The 20,458-nt window shown below is 36.3% G+C and overlaps 1 protein-coding gene across 2 annotated transcripts in view; it reads left to right on the top strand.

Annotated features, from left to right (window-relative positions):
• Positions 1–15,197, top strand: part of LOC134532750 (monocarboxylate transporter 3) — an 89,603-nt gene extending 74,406 nt beyond the window's left edge. For both annotated transcript variants that reach the window (XM_063369564.1, XM_063369565.1), the window contains 5 exons: positions 35–323; positions 7,334–7,553; positions 9,540–9,779; positions 11,396–11,521; positions 12,537–15,197. In XM_063369564.1, coding sequence (XP_063225634.1) covers positions 35–323; positions 7,334–7,553; positions 9,540–9,779; positions 11,396–11,521; positions 12,537–12,691 — 1,030 coding nt within the window. In that variant the 3' untranslated portion in view covers positions 12,692–15,197. The remainder of the gene's footprint in view (positions 1–34; positions 324–7,333; positions 7,554–9,539; positions 9,780–11,395; positions 11,522–12,536) is intronic.
• The last annotated feature ends 5,261 nt before the right edge of the window (positions 15,198–20,458 follow it).

Below are 20,458 nucleotides of genomic sequence, written 5' to 3' on the forward strand. Positions count from 1 at the left end.
TGGAGCTTGGGGGCGGTGTCGGCCGCATGCGCAGGAGCTCGCGGTCGCTGGCCGGCTCGCACCACGCCGACGAGGCGCTGCGGCCCGTGGAGGAGGAGGACGGCCGTCGCGAGGACCACGAGGACGAAGACGACGCCGCCCGCGCGCTGGTGCAGCAGCAGCAGCAGCAGCACGGGCCCGCGTCGAGGCGCGGCTCGCGGCGGATCCGCACCGCCTCCGAGAGCAGCGGCGGCGGCGGCGGCGGCGGCGGCGCCAAGCCCTTCTACCGCGACGACATATTCTTCAGCGCCAGCCTGGCGCGCCTCCCGCAGTACACCTCGCAGGTACTCAAGTCACTAGCGCCTGTGCTGCAAATAGCACCGTAGTCCAGGGGCGTAACAACAGGGGGGGAGGGGGGCCAAGGGTATTTTGCCCCCCCCCCCTTCTGAAACCATGAAGTGGGGGCAAACGGGGGCAAAAAAAGTGCTGTGTAATTCAATTTTTAGATGATAAAACTGCTCAAATAGCACCATTTTCCACGTTGAAATACAAATTTTCCCGGGCGAGGATTCCCGGACCCCCCGCTTCAATAGGGGGGGATCGATGATTCTTTATAAAAAGGTATATTGCCCCCCACCCCCTTTTGGAAATTTAGTTGTTGCGCCCCTGGTAGTAGCCTACATACACCATACACTGTCATTTTTTTGAAACAATTCAATTTTCAAGTGTTACGAAAATTCCGATCGAATGAGGGGAGTAGTTGAAGTACGCGGCGGAGGAACTGGTAGAGGAGGGAGAGTGCGTCAGCGGCGAACGCCACACCAACGCATGCTTAGCAATCGAATGGGAAAGACGCCAAAGAGTAAAGGGAGACAGGTACGTAGCGTAACATGCTACATGCTGGTTTTTAACGGCCGGAAGGGGAGAGGTAGAAATGGCGTAGCAGTGATGCTACGGAATTCTCGTAGCGCTGCTTGTGTTTGTCTACTCCTCCGTTTTATTTTTATTTTCTATTCGAGATCATTCCAGGATCCTACTGTTCTCAATTAATATCTCTTGTTCAATAAAAAAAATACTAATAATGTATTTCTATCAATACCTAATAAGCAAGAAGTTTCACATTTGTCGTGCGTGAACTCCACACACACAGATTTTTTTTGTAAATGGTACAGAAATACTCATTTAAACTTACAGATGTTTCTAAACTTGTAAATTTTCATGAACACAACTGTATCATTACATCGTAGTGTTCGCAGTAACACTAGATTCGGATTCTTACTCGGGCATGTATGCTCTTTGTTGTCTTAGTATGTCCAACAGTAAAGCTTTTCTGTGAACCGTTCCCTGAATAGCTTTCCAGTATCAACTGCGCACATTAATACAATAAAATAAAATAAAATTGTTCAATATTCGTTTATGGAGGCTCATTTTTGACCCGCAAAGCCTAAGTGTTATTTTTCTTAACTTAGCAACCTAAAAACTATATTTTACATATAAGCTATGAGAAACAGGGCCGTAACTAGACTAGTTTCCACCCGGGGCAAGAACTACCTTTGGTGCCCCCTTTTTTTCAAACCAACCAAACCAAAACCTTTCCCAACACCACCTCATGTTGCAACCACAAATTAATCCCACTATTCCAAATATTTTTGATTCTACTTAGATGGCAAAAAAAAAAAAAATTAATTTGTAGTTACATATTTCATTTCTAATTCATCACAGGTATGATGGTATGTGAAAAAAAAAATGGTTTTTACATATTTGACTATATACATGTGGGTATATTTCAATACAAATAATTCAGTTTATCTGCCCTCCAAACATTTTAGTTGTGTTCTAACACTGTGATATTCAAGTTAATATCTATAGTGATAATCACTCTGCCAGTTTAGCGCCCCCCCCCCCCAAATGCGACACCCGGGGCACAAGGCCCGTCTGCCCCCCTCTAGTTACGTCCCTGAGGAGAAACAAAATGTGTTAAAAAAAATCATTTTAATTGTGGTTTCAAAATAACAGGGTAGGCTTACCATTATTCTGATTATTGTTTTTTTTTTTTTGCGGATTGGTGGTGGTGTTTGTGTGTGTGTGTGTGTGTGGGGGGGGGGGAGGGGGTCAGCGAATCGCAGGCTTCCTGTGTGTTGGTTCACGACCCAAGTATGCGAGCAAACAAACTCGGCGCAAACAACTTGTCAGCCAGGCGATGTTGGCCGGCATGCCGCACGCGAGTTGTGCAAACAGTCTTGTGTTCTCATCTCCTAAGAGCTTCCTCCGCCCTCTGTCGCCCTTGAGGGCCCAACACATTCTCTTATCCTAACACACGCTTCCCGCGGGCGAGACCCTGGGAACTCCTCCGAGTCGGGGATTGTGGCTGACGTAGTTTTGAAAACACGATGAAGTTAGCAGCTAAGACCGGTCTATTTTTGAGTTTTTTTTTTATTTTTTTTAAATTTTATTCTTCAACAGGTCAGTGATGATTTATGGTAGGGTATTTTCCATTACGAATGTGATCTGATGTGGATAGATAGTTTATTATCTTGAAATTTAACGGTTAGCAAACAAATATTTGTCTAAATATAATATAAAATAGGATGTTGGATTGGTTGTTGGATGTTGGTGGAGGGGGGGGGGGGGCGGGCGTAACTGTACAGGTGGAATATGGCCACTAAAAAAACTATGCGGCGAAGAAATGCCAACATCAAGTAATTTAACAAACAAACATTATTAGTTCAGAATTTATGGCGAATTGAGTACATTTGCGAACTTGGAAAATCTTTTGACAATGTTGAACTATCTTAGTAGCAATGAAATAAGCATGGCTGTCATGTGCACATGTACTCGTGTGTATTTTTTTTTTTTTTTTTGCAATTGAAACTGAATTTATGATTTCCAACACTCATACTTTGAGGCTATGGAGTTTTTAAGTTTTGAAACAAAATGTAAAAAAAAATAACTTTAACATAGTCAGTGGCGTAGCGTGCCATCTCGGCGCCTGGGGCGGGAAACCCATTTTGCCGCCCCCATTCTATAGGTGCTTAATTAAAATTAAATTTCACATACAATGAGGTACCTTTTATTGAAGTTAAAATAGGATGAGCGGTTTTACAAGCGGATTCTACGGGCCTTATGAGCAGCGAAGTCAGAAATAACTTTGTCAAAATCAATATTAGCAGCCAATTCTTGTTCAATCGACAATATAGTCAAGTTTGATAGTCTAGCGGAGTTATGTTCTTATATATTTTTAATGCCTTTTTGGTAATTATATTTAATTTTCGGAGCTCCGAAGTATATGATCAAATTATAATTTTTCGGGGGAATTGTTAAAGTATTTTTTTAGTATTATTATATAGCTATTTTTTATAAGTAGTAATAGGTTATGTATTTTATGATGGATGCACCGATTTGTGATGAAACGATTTTATGATATATATATATATATATATATATATATATATATATATATATATATATATATATATATATTAGGGTGATGCTTAAAAGACCAAAAAAAAATTTATTTTTATTTTTGCTGTAGTTCACCCCACCGTTTTGTTCTACCTGATGAGAGAAACAAAATATATTTTTTTCAATTTTTTTGACAATTTTTAGGGGTTGCTACCAAGCTTTGAAGTTATAAAAAATATTGCAAAATTAAAATTTTTCAAAAAAAAATTTTTTTAGGGAATTAATATTTTTTATCACAACCCAGTTGTTTGTGATTGTTCAGCATAAAAATGTTATTAAAACCTAATTTAAATACTAAAATTATCTCAATTTGGTTTTTAATTACATAATAAAATAACTGGTAAATGGTAAAAAAAAAACACAATTTGGCAAATTATTATTTTTCTTTTCTTTTCCTTACAAATTTATATCAAACATGGTCTTGTAATACAGTGATGAAATTATATACATATTTTAAGTATATATTATGTGTCTGAAATTATATATATATATTTTATATTCTTAACGAAGAGTATAATTTTTTGTTTTAACGTAATGATGCAATAAAAATACGTACAGACACAGTCTTTTGAAAACTATTCAAATCAAACCTAACCAACTGCTATAGTCCACTAGGCAGACAACAATGTGGATTTTTTGTAGTCTGGATACTTCTGCCTGAATGATTTTACAAGTAATAAAATGTACTGTTTCTGGTATTCATTAGGAATAAGAATTTTATTATATTCTTGTATAAGGGACACTCCTCTCTCTGCAGTATCATTTACTACCTTGAATGACTTCACTATTTCTTTCATATTGACATATTCTTCGTCTTTATTCCAATCTTCAATGTTTTTTTCAATAAACTTTGAATCGATTCCGGCGATGGAAAAGAATCGTTTTGTTTTACTGCTGACAAAATCCTTCAGCCCTTTCTTATTAATAGTGTCCAGGTCAACAGTGATGCGCTTTGGAGAGAATTCAGCTCCTTCTTTATTCAGTGCTTCTACCATTTTTTTCTTTGTTGTATTTGCAACGTTATCATCAAAAAAAGATAGAGCAATCAGTTCTTCAGAAATGTACCATAAATGGCCACAAATTTTGTTCAATGCCTTTTTTGCTAAAACACTGTTGACTTCCTCATATTTCTTTCCCTGAAACTAAAACTGGAAGACGATCGACTACTTCCTGTCCTGTAATATCTTCTAACATTTTCCCATCCCAGTGCACAGTTAAAGGTACAGCAGCTGAAAACTCCTTTTTTTATATATTCTGCTATGCTCTGTCTGCATTCAACTCGCTGGCGGCGTATAGAAGAAAAATTTAGATTATATTTTGTAGGATCACGTCCCAGCCGATTTAAAGTGGATGTAAGGACAAGAGCTGCTTTGCGATCACTTATTTTTGCAACATCCAAGCTTGTAGTCAATTCTCTGTTAAGCAGATTTTTTCTTTCTCTTTTCTTTAGTCCTATGTTTTGTATTTCCCCAGATTTAGATGTTGAAGGGCCCTCAAAGTCACTGTCGTAATCATGTGAGGATTCATCATCGGAAAAAATGCTAGGAATTTCTGATTTACACGTGATTGCCTTAATACTATCACATTCTTTTGCCTTAAGCACCTCCATTCGAGCCTTTTTACGCTCTTGCTCTTCTTCCTTCTTGGATAGTTTCTTGTCAATGCCACCTATTTTCCCTGGACGTCCTTTTTCACGCTGCAACACTAAAAAGTCTCTATCTTCTTGAATTTGAATCATTTCCAGTGCCTTTACATGTGCTACATCAAATAAGTAATCTAAATTGTAATTCCATGTTTCTTCTTTTAGTCTTAATACTGCTGATCTTTTAGATTTGTTCTCTTTATTTTTCTTCAGATTCTGCCACTCTTTGAATAACTTTTCTACTTTATCAACAACATGTATTTGCTGTCTGGTAGGTATCCTAGCCTTATTCCAAACGGCTAGCAAATCTTTAGAGGTCGAATAAGCAGCTTCACGAATCTTTTGCTTTACCGTTAGATGAAAGTATGGTATGAACGAACGTTTCAGACATCTGTCCGACCAACCATATTTCTGTCTTTTTCCTTGTAGAAATTGCAGAGTTTTTACTATGTTCCATGGTAAATACTAATAGTTATAAAATTAGTAACCATAAATTATATGACTTTTCAGTTTAAATTCATAAATTTGCAGCATACATAGATAAAAACTTTTCAAGTAAATAATATTTTTTATTTTGTTGTGTAATTATTTGGTTTACTATTTAAACAATGAATGCAAAAACACTTACTATGAATTCACAAACCAAAATCACTTTCAATAACCAACTTTAACCACACACTCACAATCATAATTACTTTTAAAAACACTCTGGATAAGCTACATGAACAACTGCACAGATCAGACAGGCACACTGCCCAGACAGGTACTGACAGGCCACTCACACATGACCTCGGCTGTGGGTTGGTTGGAGAGGAGTAAATGAGGGATTTTGAGGAGGGGGAGGGGTGATGTGGCTTGGAGGGGAGGCTCAGCACGACAATGTTCCCTTTAACGTGTTAAGTGGTGGTTGGTTGCTCAAGTATTTTAAAATTACTTATTTCCTTATATTAAAAATTCATGTGCTGCAATATTGGTAATTTTATAAACTTTAAATGCTGGTAGCGACCCCTAAATTCACTTTAAATAGAGCAAAAAAAAATTCTAGACCATTTTACATGTGGGAGAATAAAATGAGAGGGTGAACCATTAAATTTTTTAACCTTCATTTTTAAGCATCACCCTAATATATATATATATATATTAAATGTTGTCATATAAATTTTGTGTCTTTTTAACTTGCTGCCTCCTCTCACTGTTCACAACCTTATTAGTATTTTTTAAGCCTGCTATTAGTTTGGGTTTTAATATTTTTTTGGGTTTACCTGCGCTCGCGGTACGGGGCAATATAGGAGTTTTACTGTGTCCCGGCTTGCGGAAGTTGTTTGGTTTGCCCTGGGTTAAGGTCAAACTTTACAGTACAATGCGTAGTACTAAATTCAATGAGTGCGAAAGAGAGGCATCGACACGGGCCGACGCGTGAAACAAAAGATTTTGTATGAGTAATTAACATAATAAGGAGTGCCGCTCAACTCGGCACGCGCGCGCCGGGCGGCGCGGCGTGATGCGATGTTGCTGTTCGTATGTAAACAAACAAACGTTATAAAGAGCTCTGTCAGTGATTTCGCAGTTTTTATTTTAAATAAATATTAAAAAATAGTTGGTACGCAAAATTTTAGATAAAAATGGAACATTATAGTGTGTCTGACACATGTAATGAATGAATCATAGATCAGATCTCAACCCACTTCACTGGCGACCCGCCCCCGCGGGCTGCCGCCCGGGGCGGGCCGCCCCCTCCGCCCCACCCACGCTACGCCACTGAACATAGTGTTTTGGTTGTTCCGTATTGGAAAAATACGTATGGTAATCTGAATCATTTATGGTGAAGCAACGAACGAAAAAGAAAAAAATCAAGGTAGCCAACATTTTCTTTTCTTGAAAAAATAACGACTTTTAGGTTGTTAAGTTTGCCGATAATCATGCAGGGGGGAAGCCTACAACTAACGTAGTTTCGGTTCCCTGCAAGAATTTCCGAAGATTTCCGAACTTTTGCGTTTTGGTATTAACGCCACTTCAGCCGCTAAATCAGAAGCTTCAAGCATGTTGTGACTGACGTAACCTAACCTAACCCTTTGATTTTTTTTTTTAAATTTCAATTTTTTGAGAGAAACCCGAAGTTGCACGAACGTGGTAGGGAACCGGAACTACGTGAGTTGTAGGCTACCGTCCTGCAGGGTTGTCTGATTTTCCTAGAAAACAAAAAGAGCGTCGGTCGTGGCACTGAGCTGGTGTTGGTGGTCTCGCCGGCAGACCTCCGTGTCGTACCACGTGTCGGTGACGCGGCTGCCGACGACGCAGGACCTGGAGGAGCAGGAGGCGGGCGACGGCCGCGTGTGCACCGAGGCGCTGCGCCGCACGCTCGCCACCATGCTCGACTTCTCGCTCTTCAAGTCGCCCACCTTCCTCGTGCTGGCCGTGTCCGGCTTCCTCACCATGATGGGCTTCTACATACCCTTCATGTTCCTCAAAGGTACCCCTTCACCAGGGCCGGCGCGTCCACACAGGCGAACTAGGCAACCGCCTAGGGCGCCAAGTAGCTGGGGGCGGCGCAGCACGACACACAATAGCTCATATCATATGTTTAACGATTATGGAAACTAGATGAAAATGGATTTTTGTAACAGTGTGGAATGTTTATATTGATGTAAGTAATTATTTAAAGTCCACGTTGACCTGTTTATGATTTGTAATAAGTAAAAAAGTAAAATAAAAAAAAACCAAGCCTGCTTACATTTGATTGTTGATAAAATCTTAGGCTTACGTGATGTATTTTGAGGCAAGGAAAATTTTTTTTGGGGTGTCCGGCTGGGGGGGGGGGGGGGGTGGCAATTAAGGTTTTTTGCCTAGGGCGCCAATTTACCTTGCACCGACCCTGTCCTTCACCCTTCCCCTGGCCCCCTTCAAACTCTTGGCACACGGAAGTTGCGTGGAGCGGAAATGTGTAACCACCGTCTGTGGCAGGTGGCGCGAAACTAAGTTCACACTTTATATTACCACTGCGTACTGAATTTTAACAACGTGGGCAGTATTTCAATTAAAATACCTTTTTCGAAAATCATGTCCAAAGCCGGGAGTTTAGTTTTTTTTTTAAAGCCTTTTTTCGTTTTTATCAGAGCCGTTTCATTATTTAGTTTAATATTTTGGTCTGCTAATCAAATAATGAAATAGTCGACGTAGCTGTTCCGGCAACGAATTCCAGTGGCGTTTGCGGAAACTACGCGTGGTTAGCGTCCAGAAATGTAGTTTATAAAATATTTATCATGCTTGGCATTATTTAAAAGAATTCTACTTTAAATTCAGTGTCCAAGTTTAGTATTATAAGTGAATTTTTGCAACATGAGAACACATGAATTTGCTCGTTGCTGAGGTTAGATGTTACAATTCACTGGTGGGTACCTACCGTAAGACTCACTCACATTTTTTTAAAATTTATATTTGTACAGTTTATTTACATTAATTTAAGTACTTGTGATTTTATATGACTTAAATGTGAAAAAATAAGTTACATCCTCTTAAAGTAACATCATTTTAAATTTCACCCGGGTCAAATTTAAAACAAAAAGCCAATGATGACTTAAAAATACAAAATTTGTCTACATGCAGAATTAAAGTGAACTTTGTGTGCTCTGTTCTTAAACAAATTTAGATTTTACGCTAGGCTAAATTTAAGTATATTAAGTTTTGGTGGAAAAGAGTGCTAGGAGTGAAGTGTAGTTTCTGCCCCCCGTACAGAGATTGATGCCCCTGCCTGAGTGTGGGGACATAGCCAGGAGACAGGTCCTTGGGGTCCGGACCCTGCCCTTCCAAGATTTTTATATATATATAAATTACAGCAAAGTTACCACATCATATTACAGATTGATTAATTTGGAATGACTATTGTAAACCTTAGTGGGAGCTGCAATACTGTATTTCCTCCCCATTACAGTATAGCCCGATATGCCTCATACACGAAAGCCACAGTAATATAGTTTCCACTTAGTCTAAATTTAATGCCAATTTGCATGTGTTGCTGTAAGTGTGTCTTTCATACAAACATGAAATGTGTGTTTAATGTACCAAATTTAATAACATTAATAAAAAATGTATTCATTACTTGTTTTAACGAAATCATCAAACCCTCTTGACTTAAGAACCAAATATTAAAAAATAATTAAATGAAAACCAAAATATAAAATGCTCAGTTTTTTTTTTTTGGACAAAATTATTACTCAAATTTCTACGTGTAAGCGTTGGAGTTCTAAAAGTATACTGTTCCCTGTGATTTTAGTGTGATATTTAATTTCATTTTTTTAATTTCACCTACAAAGAACACGTACTCAAGAAAATGATATGTATCCCCTTCTTCACAGAATCCTGGTGACAGGCATGGCCGAGTGTTGGTGTATTCGTTGGAAGACGTCCGACCACCGATTGCACACTCACAGGGAGGGGGTGAACTCTTGACTGTTTGCAGAACGGGCGGCGAAGAGCGGCATGGAGGCGACGCTGACCATGTTCCTGGTGTCCAGCATCGGGATCACCAACACAGTGGGGCGCGTGCTGTGCGGCCTGCTGTCCTCCGTGCCGGGCACCAACACGCTCTTCATCAACAACCTGGCGCTCACCGTCGGCGGGGTGGCCACCGTCCTCAGCGGGCTGTCCATGTCCGCCGGCTACCAGTTCACCTACACCGTCGTGTTCGGCCTCGCCATAGGTGCGCTCCGCCCCCTTCCCGAGGGAAGGCCTACCCCGGTCGCGCCTGCTCTGGAACGACCAGGCGTGGTCACAAGCGTGGTTAGACCTCTCCGAGCTCTATTTTTAAATTTTTTTTGTGACGTGACGTCTAATAAATCGGTGAACGCCGGCTGCACGCATGAAAAAGTGTCCCGTTACCATAATTGTACGCTTGCGCCGCATCTATCTCTCTTCCACTCGATTGGAACAACCATCGATTTTACTTTTTCGAGGCACATTAAACTTGAAACACTCCCATTCGTTTCCTACTTTTCCTATCATCGTCCTATCCTTAACAGAATAACACAGATTGGAAGAAGTTAAATAGCAAACATGTATAAACGTTATAGTTTAAATAATCTCTTTGTTAAAGTAATAAACATATTTGAATTAATGAGTGCTAATAAAAGTAAATTTGTCAATTAAATTGTAGATTTCATTTCACTCCTTCTTTGTATCCATACAAAAGAGTGATAATTCAATAAAAATGATTCAATTTTATTCATAAAAGTATGAAATCATTTCATCAATTTTTTGTTATGACATTGTCACGTTAAACTATCGTCCGTAAACCGACTTTACAGACAACCAATTTTTTGGAAGGTATATCTATGTTTACTTAAATATTTAAATTCATGTGTCAAACTTTTCTTTAATCAAAATTTTTAAGAAATTATTAAAGTTCAGTATTTAAGACCATGAATTTTAAATATTTCAAGGTAAGTCTCTGACTTTTAATGTCATGTTTTGCATCTTGGTTCCAGTAACCTTGTTGTCTGAAAGGGGTGTCCTTGTGTCAGATCCAGTAGTTGTGATATTTTGCTGAGTTGTTTATGATGTTGGCTGAATGAATAATCCAAGTTTTCAAACTCAAGCACTGAATGCAAAATTGTCAAAAATTAAAAAAAAAGTTCAAAACCACAAAATTTTCTAATTCCATTCGGTTTTTAAAAATTTTAACCCTGGACTAGTTTTCGATGATGACAACTACGCATACTTTTTAAAGTAGACTGAATTTTCTACAATTTGAGCTTATAACTGTCTCTGTAGATACAATAGTTTCCAAAATACAGCATTTCTGTATTTATAAAATTTTTTAAAATCAGTAATTTTCAGCAATAATTAACTATTCGGATCAATAAAAATAAATTGGCAAGTGTTTTATTGTTTGCAAAATGTACAATCATAATGTAAATTGAGTTACTAACAGTTACAAGATAAAAAAAAAAAAGTAAAAATTATTCCAATCTTTTTTGTACACACATTTTGGTACATATTCTTTGTTAAATAAATTACATTTATTGAATTTTCTGTATTAAAAGATTAGGTTTTTGTGATTTGAGTTAATTTATTGGTTATAACGTTATAAGTGCTGATTGATTTCATGATTTTAGTTGCATTTTGGTTCTTTATGGTGGTATATTGTGTATTGACATGGTTTTTGGTGTTATTTAAGGTTTATCGCAATTCACCATATAATCTTGTCCCTAGTCATTACTATAAACACGTGGTTTTTTGGAATCTATACACACTGCCTTTAAATGTTTTAAAGCTTGAGGCTTAGTATTTGTCTAAGAAGTCTCATTTATTTTTTAGCATGCTTCGCATCACTACGTTCGATCATCATTGTCGACTTGATGGGTCTAGACAACTTGACAAATGCCTTTGGCCTGCTGTTGCTTTTCCAAGGAATATCTGCAACTGTAGGATCTCCCATTGCAGGTAATAATTTTGTCTTTTCTGTGACTTGTGTTTTGAGACCAGAGTTTGGAAAATGGTGAGCCAAAATAATCAAGACATGATTATTTTGCGTATTCTTTCTGCTACAGGCTAGACCCAACTGTCGTGTGCATTCTCGCCCTCCTGCAGCATGCTGATTGGCCACTGCCACAGTCGGGGGCATTTTATTTGCTGTGCTGGGTTGCACATGATTGGGTCACACTGCTTCTTCATGTTATTCACTTTGTTTCGGAATGAATATACGAAGCCCTAGTGCCTTTAGAGATGTTATGTGTTACCAACTCTTGTGTTTTGCTGGTTCTGTAACCACAAACTTTGGGACTCGTCATTCCTGATGTGAAATGTGACCTTAGGACAGAACAGTAGCAGAAAGTGGAAATCGGGGTAAACAGGGGTGCTTCGAGAAAACTTTATGATTTCACTATTGGAGTTCAGTCGACCTTGAGGAAGGACTGGCGACATGTTAGCAGACACATTTACATCCTTAGACAGGGACGTAACTAAACATTTTTCCACCCGGGGCAAGAACTGATCTTAATTTTTCCCCAAACGAATCAACCGAACAAAACCTTTCCTGACAATACGTCATGCCACCACCACATATGAATTCCACTATTCCAAATATTTTTTATTCAACGTAGATGACAAATAAATGTTTTTATTTGCAGTCATTGCATTTGTAGTAAAAGATGAAATACCAAATTAATTCTAAGATATTTAATTGACAAATAATCTAAGAGTAGCATGTTTGGAAGAGGGCTTTTGGGGCTGAAGCCCCTCTCTTACAATTGCAACTTAACACGGGGTGGAATGAAATTTTCAGGGGAAAACTGGGTAAATAGTTTTTGAACTCGATCCGATAACGTCAAAGAAGCAAATTTCATGTGTAAGCACATATCATGTGCCTGCGTAAATATGCATTTGTGTGAGAGTGTGCATGAGAAATTGCATGTGAGTAAAGAGTAGAGTAACCATTTGTGAATTTATTTTACCACAGGCAAATTCAAGGAAGCTACAGGGAGCTATGACGCAGCGTTTTACATGTCAGGATCACTCATCCTTGTCTCGGCGATCTTGTGCTACCCTCTCAACAGGATAAACAAGTGGGAGAAAGAAAGAGCAAGTGGTCGGAAGAAGGCAGAGTGCATATGAAGAGAGTTCTAAGCAGGTCATGCCTATGACCTGTAACTTTTGTTTCGTGGACACGAGAAGTCTCCTTGTTAGTGGAGCTGTGATATGTTTGTAAGTTCTCAATGCTTTTGCACCGGTTGGATGCCATCTCGGCGGCACGACTCTACCTCGCCTGTTTAGCAGATAAAGTGAAATATTTTGGTGTTGGCCTTCTAAGCTAGACATGTTCATTTGTATGAAAGGAACAGCCGTGGATTGATCAGACTGATAAGTTAGAATTCATTGAGGAATATTTTTATGGTGTGCTCAGAAACAAAGTAAACATGTCTTCCAGCAGCCATTTTAAGAAGGGTAACTTAAACATTCCATTAATTTCCAAGATATGTTTAGTCAAGTGATAACTTGTCTAGGTACGTGTAAATTTTCTAGTATGAAATGCTTTTTGTGACATCTGAATTGTAAAGAACTTTATAAAAAATCAGAATTTATAATTTTATAATATAAATATGTTCAAAGAGATTATAGAGTGACTTAGGGACTGAAATAATTCTGACTAATGCAACTAATGGTTGTCTATCTTGCAGACATTACACACATTAAGTACTTATTGAACTTTGTGTAGGTACTATAGTTTATTAATATTTTGGTAATATGCTGAGGTGATATTTATTCATGTTATCTTGCAAATTTGTTGCATGTAAATAGCATAACAGAAATCGATCTTATATTTATGAAAACGTTAACCTAATATTGTTGACATATTCTAGTCACATCAGTTTGAAAGAGAAAGAAATAAATATTTTTGACCACAGGTTAAATATAATACATAGGTAAAAATCAATAAACTATTTTAATCTGTGGAGTTTTTAATTTTTTTTGGTGCAAAAATTTGTTAACATTAGTACAACTTATGTGTTCAAAGTGTGCCATCATAATATGTACAGAAATAAAATTGCAGTGTTAAAAAATAGTGAAAATTTTTTGTTAACATAAATGGTTGAAAAATAACCTACCGGTTATTTTATTGTCTCTGATTGTAGGTACCGTACATATATTATTTGGATCTAAAAACAGTAAGAATGTTCATTTCTTGTGTGTGCAAGTTTCTCGGTGTGTAAAATGTGGAAATACCTATTTCTACAAAGTATATTGCGTGTGTATCATTTCCACATTGCCTATTTTAAAATGATTGCCTGCAATTATTAACTCTTTTCTTTTTTTTAAGACTTTTAACATCATTATGGTGAAAATTTATGTTTGATCTGTGTTAGCTCTACAATAATAGGCTATACAGTTTTAATTAATTACAATTTTAATCCCAATATAATATAAAATACAATACTACATTGATTTAAGACAAGGCTAAGATTTAAGTATGTACAAAATGTTAGGAGGAGTCATTAAATGTGTTTTAAAATGTTTTAAAAAACTCACACAATGACTTGTCATTAAGTAAAACCAGCATGAACTTCTTAAGAACACAACAAAGTTATTTCTTTAAAAATATCTCCCTGTTATTTTATGTCTTTGCAGAAAAATTACCGTAAGTGTTCCGTTACGTAAAAAACACCATAATTTTGGAGTTTCCTTAAGAATCGAGGGCGTATTCACAATTCATTCTAAATATTATTTCCATAAAGGTTGGTTCAGTTAAAGAGCAATCAAATATTTATGGTGTGTTTAGCCTTAGGAAGGACAATTTTCCCTCAAAGTTGTCCTTTGAAATTTCCTGCAATTCCTTTGTACATTCACGTTTGCTGTCTTGGAGAATGTGTCTTATAACAGACTAAACAGTTAAACGGTCATAGGTAAAATTCACTGAACAAAGAGTTTTGCAGAGAAACCTGTACCTTGTAATATCAATTTCTAATATTAACTGGCATAAATTTACGATGCTCACCACCAAAGACATAGTAGATGCTATGCTCTCATTTATTAAAAGCATATTGAAAGGAACTGAATTCTACAGAAGTGTTCAATAAAGTAGCTATTTCATTGTTCCAAGTTCTGAATGAATTAGCTCACTGAGTGTTACACAATCATGTACAATAATCTGCATGCTCAAAAGGTATGTCGGCCTATTAAACTGTCATAAAAATAAGCTTATCACTTTTTGAGAGGAGGAAAAAAACATGATTTGAGAAAGTTACCTATGAAATGTACTTCATTAGGTTCAAGAAGGGTTAGTATCCTATAGTTACAACTTTATTTTCAATTTATAACCCATTTTAATTAGAATAGTTAATTTTTGTACTTAAATAAAAAATATATATAAATCGTGGAATGTTTAAATCTGATATATTTCAAACATGCATTGTATTGCCTATAATTTTATGTTGTGAAATGTTTTAATGTGAACATATTTTTGTATGTCGCTTTTATGAATTACATAGTGTTGATAGACAATTCAATAGATGTTACAATAATTGTATATAAAATGGATTTTAAAATGTTGTTATAAACAGTTTAAAAAAAAAAGTTACAGATTAACAGAAATATTTTTTACAATAAATTTGTTGCTTCATTATGGAAATGATTTTTATTTCTTATAACAATGAAACCCAGTTAAGTTATAATAACCCATTGTTCGTTACCAAAGTCTGTACGATCAATCTTGCCAGAGGTGAGTTGTGCGCGAGGTGGTGAAAGTCTTGTGAAATATTGCGAGGCCGCTCACACATGAAACACAAAGTTAGGCAGCAATATTCATTCAAAAGTACAGTTCAATTATCTTAATTTTGGGGCACAGGTTTTCTGAATGTAAAACTTAGGCTCTCAGCTTTAAATTATATCTGTTTGGTAGCTTAATATTTTCGAGCATTTAGCTGTTTATGAAGAATTCATAATAAAATTACAGTGTAAATCACTTTTCAGCAAAACAAACATTATGGGATCAAAATTAAAAGAATTTAAATTTCCTATAAGTTTTGAAAAATTCTACCATAACAAGAAATGTGTATGTACCTACTAAATGTTTCATGAAACCCTTAACAATGTATTAGTGGAAAAAGCTTCTGACAATGTTTAATTTTCTTATATTTTTCCTTGATCTATGAGTATGACTAAAAAGTACATCAAAAGTGTCAGTTAATTATTTAGATAATGTGTCACTGATAAATTATACGTTATTGTTTTTTAATTCTGCAAAAAAAAATCGTGAGCAATTTGTGAAAAATGTAGGTACCAAGTAGATGAAGAATGCATGACAAAAGAGCAGTCGGCCCCCCTCGCTCTGACCAAAGGGGGTAGCTCCTTACATCAGGAACCAGTAGTGGTCAAAGATTAGGAATTGGGCAGTACTACACAACTGTGTGAGTTGAAAAAAAGGCTTTACAAGCTGCTGGTCAAATTATACTTATGCTGGGAAAATTATACTTAAGGCGCCCGCCTACCTGGGAGCACATCCCGAAATTTCACTCGCTGGCTGAGCGACCTTGCCGGGCGACAGTGGTCGGTACTGGAACTAGGCGGCTGCAGCAGTGTTCGCACAGCGGGAGTGCTATCCATTTCCCCCCTCCAAAGGAGAGTCACCACCGTAGTAGGGTGTTTCCAAACCACCAGTACTTCTGCTCTCACGGCGGAAAGAAAGACAGATGATACCGCGTGCATGCTCCTCTCTCCACCCTCTCCCCCTTCCAGCTTCCACGCCACCGCTCCTTGGTTGCAGACGGAGCTCTTATTCCAAGGCTATCCATTTCATTTACGTCTCGCGAGGACCTTTCTGATTGTTGATGTATAATCGTATGAGCTACATGTAGTCAAGATGCTAGATTATGAAGCGTACGGATGTCACAGTTTCTCCAAACATAATAAATATTATTTAATAAAATATACATTTCTCCTTTCCAAAGAATAATGATATGTGTAGTAAATTGGTGAAAACATGCAATAGGAAGGACAAATTCTGTGTAAGTGGAAGCAAGTTAAATAAATTGTGGTTTCCTTCGTAGATGAGTTACTCATATTAGAATAATCATTTTATTTTTGTTTATTATCATCAATAGTAGGTTATGTTCACGTCGAGCGATATATTTCGTACAAAATATCTAGTAGTTAGTTATAATAATGAACTCTTTCATAGTAAAATATTATTCATTGCGTCGATTTGCGTAATATACAATAGAAAAAATACAAATTAACATTATTCAGAACCTAATAGTTGTAAGTACAGTTATTTTACATATCCATGAATGTTTTGAAAAATGATATTGTAATCATTTAATACATTTCATTTATTTTTAACACAGTGTAATCTTGTGAGTAATTGAAAACATTTATAAGTGTATTCATGTGTCATTTATCCTATATAAGACAAATACCGTTGCTTTGTTAATACAAACAAAAGGTACTATGTGTACTAAATTCAACGAAAGCCCTTCAATATTGTAATTTTATTACAAGTTATCATAATAAAAATTTAGGCGACAATATAAACAACATAGATAAAGGTAAAACTATAACTTTTAACACAAAAGTTTTAAATTAAATATGGATTAATAAAATATAAAAAAAATCGTTTGACAAAAAAAGGGCCCAAAGTATCTAACTACAGCAACAGCACTTGCGCGGCTCTAGTTTTTATAATTCAATCTAGATATTAGCTTAAATTTTCCTAGTTGTATCAACTAGTTTTTAAATTTAAGTAAATATTAGTTTAATCTATATATATTTTTTATGAATTGTAATATAGGTGTCTCGGCATTTTACTATTACCTAGTTGAACAAGTTTGCTAAGATTGACAATAGGCCTACGCTCTAACAAAAATTATTTATGATTGCCTTTCAAGTGTAAAAGACAGTCGAATCAATATAAAATTAACTACCAGAACTAGTTATAACAAACAAAAAAATTTAAGTGGACAAAATATCATGACACACCCACACACACCTACACACACCTACACACACACACACACACACACAATGATCGCACTCAAATTATTAAACATCAGTTTCAGTTCAGGACTGGTGTAAATTAAGTTACTGACAATATCTTATTTTCCGACGTGTATCATCGAGTATTTTATTAAAGAATCGTTTTAATTTAAAATTTATGGATAAACAATTTTGATCACGTATTATCTTTGTATTGCGAGCGAAAATGTAGCATATTCCTGAGACTCGCACTGCATCAAACGAAGTCCGCTTACCCGCGTGAAATGGGCTATCACAAACTCGCAGCTAATAGTGAATCGTTTTCAATCATTACGGCGGCATTAATAAATTTGCCATTTTTTTTTAAATTTTATATATTTACATTGAAAGTTCGAATGGAAATAAAATGTTGTGTAGATTTTTTTTAAAAAATTCATCAGCTATACAATGTTAATTTTCTAAGAAACATACCTATTTGAGACTGCCTAGAACATATTTGTATTTTTATGCTGTAATTTATGAGAAGTTTACTTAAAAGTAACCTTAGTTCAAACAAAATATAAAATGCTTTTGTATAAGTTAAGACATTAGTATTTATAAAAAATTAAATTATTTATAACAAATACATGAAATAACAATATGTATAAAACATGTCCACAACAAATATGCACACAGGGGAAAGAGCGAACACACCAAGTTCATTACTCAGTTGTAACAAATGTAACGGAATTAAACAATAAGTACAGAAATGTAATATATGCAAATGTTTAGTTAGAAATAAATCATATGTGACTATGTCTTGAAAATAAAATTCCATACTTCAACAAAATACAATTTGTCAAGAAACTTTTGTTTCAAAACTGTGTACATTATTTTTTTTATGTCATGCACAGGTAATCCTTTCGGCTATTGCGGATCCACAAGTTCAGGGAGCATAAATTCTATGTAAAAGTCGTTTAACTTTTTTACCATTTTTCCTTCCCAAAATGATTTACTTCGCTCAATTTTTTGGACAAGCATGCCCAAGGGAGTCCACACTACGAAATAACACGTCTGTCTTTGAGCAATATGCATTTTTCCCTGTACTTGATACATATACCTGTCGTCTTCTTTCAGGCGTAGTTCCCCATTTTCAAGACGACAGAATTTTATTTTATTTTGTTGTATACCCTCTTCTGGAGTAAGGCGTGATTCTGAAAAAGGGCACTTCACCTCGACAACTGAATCTTCGCCAATTAGACCATCCGGGGTAGCTGCTAACCAAGGCATCTCTTGGTCAACAAACAATCCTGATGCTGTAATCGTTTTGCCGAGAGTTTTTTCTAGCTGTTCTAGGGCTATAGGTTCTTTGGCCAATCCGTATTTTGTAGCGAACGATCCTTGAAATCTGCTTTAAATTAAAGATATAAGAGTTTTTGATCTTGGTGTTGATGATTTAAATTTACAAATACGGCCGAAAGAAGATGCTGTTAATCGTTTATAACGTTCTGCCAACCAAAGCTGAGAGTTAATTTGAGCTGTCGTGTTAGCCTGAAGAGAATTTCTTTCACATTCATCAAGGCTAAGTTTTACCAAAAAGTTTTGCTTTTGTCTTTGGAATTCTTCTTTAGTCATTTCAGGTTCTGCATTCACATTGCCATAGTGACAATCTGGCCCAGTCATTACTAATCGCCTACGTTTAATTTTTTTCGGTTTTTCTTGGAGCCGCTTTCTCCTTTTTTCTGCAGATCTTTGTTTGTTCTGTATGTTGCTTAACACCATATTATCAAAGCTACAGTCAAAATTTTTACTGTGTCTACTTATTCTTGCTACTTCTGAAAACAGGCGATTTTTATAAAAAATACGACGCCCCTGAATGATTGCTCGTACTAGTGTGGTAGATGTTTCAGGAACTAATACAGTTGCATTTTTTCCACTTATTTCTGTAGAGGCGGGATACTCTGACAGGCCATTGCTATTGACTTCACTTGCTGGTGATAACGGTAGAACACTAACATCTGATTCATCCCAATAATGGTCAGGTATGGCAGCGTGATTTACTTGACTTGTAGTGGACAGGTCACTGTGCACGTTACTGCTCTTTGTAGGGGTTGTCACTTCAAATGACACATCAGGCCAATGAGAGCAACCTGGTTGAGTGTTTTCCAAAGAAAATGTTGTCAGTGTGGTTAGTTGGATGGGTGATCTGAAACAAAATGTTTGATAACATATTACAGCAGTTGTACAGCAGTGTCAAATCTACATTGTTATTTGAGTACGAAGCACAGAAAGATCTCCTTTAATGGACTTCACGACGCAATGGGCTATTTAGAGAATTAATGTAAAATAAATTAAATTCAAATTAAGTAAGCTTGGAAAGATGAAGTTTAATTAAAGTGTAAGGTGCGTATAATGAAAGGTTAATGTTGTCTGCGTGACCTGCGTGATAGGCAGACATATCATTCCTTATCATACAAAATATTTTATAATCATTTTAAATTAAATGACGACATTATAATAATTAATTAAAAAGGTGAGAAGAAACCGCAGCATCTGAGTACATTCCAAATTATAGCTGTAGTTTAAGCACTACCAATCTTACAATTCCAGTTCGTATACGACATAAGTATTTAAAACTCAAGTAAGCGTTCGTGTGTGGACCTAAAATATTATATATCTACTTAATTGTGTTGAAATATGTTATATCATATTTAAAAAAATCATCAGTTTTGTTTTCTAAGTAAATGTTTCATTTGTTTTCCTTCAAATTGTTTTAATAAATTCATAGACTTTTTAAAATCTTCATCTGTTCTGCCCCTTACTTTGACTCGTGAAAACCCCCCTGCTAATTTTTACCCTCACACATCGTAACAAATTCAGCGTCAAGATCTCTCATCTCCAAGAAATACAAATCTGTTTACTTACCCATCACGC

This window comes from Bacillus rossius, chromosome 6 (genome assembly GCF_032445375.1).
Source record: "Bacillus rossius redtenbacheri isolate Brsri chromosome 6, Brsri_v3, whole genome shotgun sequence".
In the NCBI taxonomy this organism is placed as follows: Eukaryota; Metazoa; Arthropoda; class Insecta; order Phasmatodea; family Bacillidae; genus Bacillus; species Bacillus rossius.